Source organism: Mobula birostris, chromosome 5 (genome assembly GCF_030028105.1).
Source record: "Mobula birostris isolate sMobBir1 chromosome 5, sMobBir1.hap1, whole genome shotgun sequence".
NCBI classification, from domain to species: Eukaryota; Metazoa; Chordata; class Chondrichthyes; order Myliobatiformes; family Myliobatidae; genus Mobula; species Mobula birostris.
The window spans coordinates 8137074-8143497 of record NC_092374.1 but is presented as its reverse complement, the minus strand read 5'-3'; the positions used below and the strand labels follow the sequence as shown (position 1 = coordinate 8143497).

General features: G+C 48.9%; 1 protein-coding gene across 1 annotated transcript in view; it reads right to left on the bottom strand.

The window, feature by feature from the left end:
* tmem8b (transmembrane protein 8B) overlaps positions 1-6424 on the bottom strand; it is an 83083-nt gene that overhangs the window by 9642 nt on the left and 67017 nt on the right. Inside the window, exons 8-11 of the mRNA XM_072257434.1 lie at positions 3957-4053; positions 2145-2268; positions 1652-1794; positions 583-761 (exon numbers count right to left, since the gene is read on the bottom strand). Of these exons, the coding sequence (XP_072113535.1) occupies positions 583-761; positions 1652-1794; positions 2145-2268; positions 3957-4053 (543 nt within the window). The remainder of the gene's footprint in view (positions 1-582; positions 762-1651; positions 1795-2144; positions 2269-3956; positions 4054-6424) is intronic.

Here is a 6424-nt window from a genome sequence, read left to right as displayed (position 1 = left end):
CTCTTCATCTCATCTTTTTGATATTTATTGCTTATTTATTATCATTATTATTTCTTTTTGTATTTGCACAGTTCGGTATCTTTTGCACACTGATTGAATGCCCAGTTTTTCATTGATTCTATTATGGTTATTATTGTGTTTGGGATTTATTGAGAATGCCCACAAGAAAATGAATCTCAGGGTTGTATATGGTGACATATAAGTACTTTGTTAATAAATTTACTTTGAAGTTTTTGTGAGGGATCAAGGGAGATGAAGGGCTTAAACGAAGGGTCAAAGTTCAACAGTGTGGGATGGAAGTTCAGGTCACAAGCTATGTCTCGGTTTCCGGAAGGGAGACAACGCTTGTGTTGGGGTTGGCTGCCGAGTGCACGATTCCACAGAAAAACACACACAGTTCTGTGGAGAGGGGCCAGGTCTGGTTCCTCCCTGGTCTGGTGGGGCCTCTAGGCCACCAGCTGAGGCTGAGGGCCAAAGCAGAGGACCAGGGGCCCCCCTGCGGTGGTGGTCTTGGCTCAGCTGGGGGTGGGGGTGATGGTGCCTCATGGACCTGGACTGAAGGTGCGGGGGTCTGGTACTGACCGTGGAGAAGAACATGGTGAAGATGTAGACGGAGGCCTCCAGCAGGTACTTGCCACGGATAGCGATGGCAACAGGTGGCACAAACATCAGGTTGCTGAGGCACAGCAGGAGGGTGGACAGGAGCTGGAAGCTGTAGGAGAAGGCCTCCATGTTGTCTGTGCAGCCCCAGCCATTCCATCCTGCAAAGGAAGGAGGTGGTCAGTGGTGCTGCGACACGGGAGGTGGCCACTCTGTCCATTCAGCCGGTGCTAGCTCTTTGGAAGAGCCCTCCCCTCAATCCCTACATGCTCTTGCCCCCAAAGCCCCTCAGAGCTTTCTCCACCTGATCATTTTCATTGTGTCCCTGCTCCACCTCCTGCATAGGAGTTATCCCCTTTCCCACCTCCCCCCCTTCCCTCCCTGACCATCTCAGTGCTAGAAGGGATCTTCCTCTCCCACCAACCCCCTCTCCCCATTCTGTCCTTCCTCCCCAGTCCTGGGCCGTCCTCACGATGGGAGCAATCACGTCACTGGCACCTTACCAGATGACCATTGCCAGTCACATCATCACCCTGGCTACACCATGGCACCAGCCACCCCATGATCCGGACTGACCTATGACCCCAGCCACCCCATGACCCCAGCCACTCTGTGACCCCAGGCTCACTGGGAGCCCGGCAACATCGTGACCCAGCCACTTTATGACCCTGGCTAAAATGCGACCCCAGGGTCATTGTCACCTGGTTGACTGTGACCCAAGTTGCCCTGCTACCCCAGCTGTCCTGCAACCCAGATGCCCTGTGACCCTGACTAACATGTGACCCCAGCCGCCCTGTGACCCTGACTAACATGTGACCCCAGACGCCCTGTGACCCTAACATGTGACCCTGACTAACATGTGGCCCCAACCGCCCTGTGACCCTGACTAACATGTGACCCCAGACGCCCTGTGACCCTAATATGTGACCCCAGATGCCCTGTGACCCTGACTAACATGTGACCCCAGACGCCCTGTGACCCTGACTAACATGTGGCCCCGGCCACCCTGTGACTCTGATAAACATGTGACCCCAGACGCCCTGTGACCTACCTGCTTTACACTCGCAGGCAGCATACAGGTAGTTGTTGGTGCGCAGGAGCTTGCACTGCCCGTAGGTGCCACACTCGCTGATGCACGGGGTCAGGAACATACGCAGGTAAACCTCAGCTGTCACGTTGTTGCACATCTCGTACCTGCTGGGCCCAGACACGGTCAACGGCCTTCTGTAGCCCATCACCTGACCAACAGCCCATCACTATCACCCCATGATATGACATTTCCCCATTACATTGACTGCCACCCATCACATGACCATCACGTGACCAGCATCCTAAACATGGCTGCTGTCCCGCATGTGATGTGACCGTCAATCGATCACACCCTGCAGCTCGTGAAGTGATCGAGCCACTTGTGTCTGAGAAACAAAGCACGGCAGATGCTGCAAACACTCAACAGGTCAGGCAGCGTCTGCAGGAAGGGAAGCGGAGTCGATGACCCTTCACTAGAGCAGCTGGAAGCCGCAGACTAATGTAGAGAAGCTTACCCGTGTCCAGCAGCACACAGCGAGCGCAGGGTGATGTACCAGTTCCCAGTCTGAGGATAGGGCACGTGCATTCTGGTAACGTTTGAGGTGGAGTCGACCAAGAGGGCAAACCCTGCAGATGTCTCTGGAAGAGAAGGTTTAACGGGTGTTGAATTAGACTGCATAATTATTATTTATCTTGCAGTTTTACTTTTTAGTCTGCTTGTATTTTATATAACTACTTAGTTATAGCGTATGCAGGTAGTGGGACGGAGATACTGTATGTCTCTACCAAAGGAGGTGTGAGGCACTCTTTCCCTCCACTAGTCTACAGGTCACCCTTAGCCCCCCAGTCAGGGTCACGTGAATCCATGGGAGCAGGTGGTGGATGGTCGCATGAGAAGCCGGTGCGGGTCACAAGTCCTGGTTATGTGACCACTGACACCAGGCAGACAATCTCTGAAGAGTATTGATAATGGCTGGGGGTCACCTGTCTCGTAAAGTCACTGCTCAGAAGCTGACAATGGCAAACCAGTTCTGTGGAAAAATTTGCCAAGATCATGGTCATGGAAAGACCACGATCACACGTCACACAACGCGGCACATAGTGATGGTGATGATACTGTACACATGCAATTGTTCAGTGTGCCCCCTGGTGGTTACGGTTCATTCTGCCTCTATTTTTCTCCTCTTTCTGCATGATTTGAATAGGGCTATCTGACTGGTTAACTCTCATCTACACATTTGAATAGAATGTCTCTTATCTATGGTATGCACCAGGCAGAGCACATTGGCCCACCAACTTTGTTTCTCCTTTCTCCTTAATTCTTAGACTCCTGCTTCTACACGTTTCCAATTCCCCTTCATCTATTAGCGCTTAATAAAACTACCATGAAGTAATAAGGTTAAGCCTTTTTCTTGACTTTTGAAAGAAGCTGGGATCAAAAACACCTGAATCTAACGTGAATTACTGCTTGCATAGGACACCTGACCTTTTGAGCCTGCTCCACCATTATCAGCACGTTGGCGGAAGACGAGGTACAGAGGCATGGGGGGGGGTGGTGGTGGTTAAGCTCTGCTCCACCTCACGGAGGGATGAGGTATGCAGTCCATCACCTACAATGGTCCACAAGAGTTGCACCACATCACTACCAGTCATAGCCGAGGCAACGCTGTCCCTTCAGAGCTCTGAGGGGCGGGATGAGAGACACAGACAGCTTGGGCTGTCGAGGGCTGTTTACTCTGAATTCCTTTGTGGATCCGCCGAAGAGACATGGAACATAGAAGATAAAACAGTGCAAGACACCACAGGCCCTTTGGCCCACAATGTTGTACTGACATTTTAACCTACTCCAAGATCAATCTAACCCTTCCCTCCTACCTGACTCTCATTTTTCTTTCATCCATGTGCCTATCTAAGAGGCTCTTAAATCTCCCTAATCTATTTGACTCTATCATCACATCTAGCAGTGCGTTCCACGCACCCGCCACTCTCTGTGTAGGAAACATACCTCTGATATTCCCCTTCCAACACTTTCCTCCAATCACCTTAAAGTAATCCCCGCCACCCCGCCCTGCGTATTAGCCATATCCACCACAGAAATCAATCTCTGGATGTCCACTCCAACAATGCAATTTTTCATGTGGTACACCTCTCAATTCCTTCATTCCAAAGAGAAAAGTCTTGACTTGCTCAAGCTAACCCCTTAAGACATGCTCTCTAATCCAGGAGGCATCCCAGTAAATCTTCTCTGTACCCTCTCCAAATCCTTCCTGGAAGAGGTGAGCGAACTGAACACAACACTCTCAAGTATTGTCCCTGGCGTACCTTACCTGATTCACAGCTGGTCGACGTGTTGTCCAATGATGTCAGAGGCATCCCGTGATTCAAGCAACCAATCACCGTCACATTCTCCCCTTTCACTGAGGACTGTGGCAAAGGGAAAAGGAAAAATGGCTGGTTAATCGCTGAGGGGAGACATATGTTTCCGTTATAATTCCACTCCCACCCACCCACATGCAAACTCTACATGGACAGTGCCCAGGGTCAGGATTGAACCCATGTCACTGGAGGTAAGAGGCATTGGCAAGGTGAGTGAGTGATTGGTGTGGAAATCTGAGAATATTGACAACACCCCAATAGAACAGCTTCTTCCCAAGGGCTGTCATACAGCTGAATAACAATAGACAATAGGTGCAGGAGTAGACCATTCAGCCCTTTGAGCCAGCACCACCATTCACTGTGATCATGGCTGATCATCCACAATCAGTACCCCGTTCCTGCCTTCTACCCATATCCCTTCACTCCGCTATCTTTAAGAGCTCTATCAACTCTTTTTTGAAAGAATCCAGAGAATTGGCCTCCACTGCCTTCTGAGGCAGAGCATTCCACAGAACCACAACCCTCTGTGTGAAAAAGTTTTTCCTCAACTCTGTTCTAAATTGTCTACCCCTTATTCTTAAACTGTGGCCTCTGGTTCTGGACTCCCCCAACATCGAGAACATGTTTCCTGCCTCTAGCATGTCCAATCCCTAAATAATCTTATATGTTTCAATCACATCCCCTCTCATCCTTCTAAATTCCAGTGTATACAAACCCAGTCGCTCCAATCTTTCAACATATGACAGTCCCGCCATCCCGGGAATTAACCTCGTGAACCTACGCTGCACTCTCTCAATAGCTAGAATGTCCTTCCTCAAATTTGGAGACCAAAACTGTACACAATACTCCAGTTGTGGTCTCGCCAGGGCCCTGTACAACTGCAGAAGGACCTCTTTGCTCCTATACTCAATTCCCCTTGTTATGAAGGCCAGCATGCCATTAGCTTTCTTCACTGCCTGCTGTACCTGCATGCTTGCTTTCAGTGACTGATGAACAAGGACACCTAGATCTCATTGTACTTCCCCTTTTCCTAACTTGACACCATTCAGATTAATTAACACCATTCATTATCGCCACGTCCGGCTTGCCAATGGCCTTTGAGTGTATGGACTGTTGAAGTCACTTGTTGCTGTAAATATGGGAACTTTTTCAAATTAAGCCATACCACATGCATTGTAAATATTTGTTTGGCACAGACTGCAGTAGTACTACAATCTCGTCTCTGACCAACGACAATAAAGTCCTGTTCTATTCTAGATCACAGTCAGAAGACTGAGAGGGCACAAGTGGACTGAGACATCAGAGAGAAGATCTGATGAAGGACCATCTGGGTCACCCCTTTGCAGGAAAATGTGGAGACTTTGTAGAGGGTGCAGAAAAGGTTCACCAGGACGTTCCTGGATTGGAGGATACATGCCATACGGAGAGGTTTTACAATCTTAGGCTGTTTTCTCTGGAGCACCAGGGGTTGAAGGAAGATCTGATAGAGGTTTATTAGGTTATGAAAAGTACAGATAGCGTAGACAGTCGGCAGCTTTATCCCCAGGGTGGAAATGTCTAATACCAGAGGGACATGCAGTTAAGGCGAGATGGTATACGCTCAAAGGAGATGTGTGGGACAAGTCATTGGGTATTTTTAAGTGGATGTTGATAGGTTCTTCATTAATAAACGGGCAGACTATTATTTAAATGGGGAAAGAATTCAAAGTTCTGAGATGCAAAGGGACTTGGGAGTCCTTGTACAGGATGTCCTTAAGGTTAACCTCCAGGTTGAGTCGGTAGTGAAGAAGGAGAATGCAATGTTGGCATTCATTTCTAGAGGAATAGAGTATAGGAGCAGGGATGTGATGTTGAGGCTCTATAAGGCGCTGGTGAGACCTCACTTGGAGTACTGTGGGCAGTTTTGGTCTCCTTATTTAAGAAAGGATGTGCTGACGTTGGAGAGGGTACAGAGAAGATTCACTAGAATGATTCCGGGAATGAGAGGGTTAACATATGAGGAACGTTTGTCTGCTCTTGGACTGTATTCCTTGGAGTTTCGAAGAATGAGGGGAGACCTTATAGAAACATTTTGAATGTTGAAAGGCATGGACAGAGTGGATGTGGCAAAGTTGTTTCCCATGATGGGGGAGTCTAATACGAGAGGGCATGACTTAAGGATTGAAGGGCACCCATTCAGAACAGAAATGTGAAGAAATTTTTTTAGTCAGAGGGTGGTGAATCTGTGGAATTTGTTGCCACGGGCAGCAGTGGAGGCTAAGACACTGGGTGTATTTAAGGCAGAGATTGATAGGTATCTGAGTAGCCAGGGCATCAAAGGTTATGGTGAGAAGGCGGGGGAGTGGGACTAAATGGGAGAATGGATCAGCTCATGATAAAATTGTGGAGCAGACTCGATGGGCCGAATTGCCGACTTCTG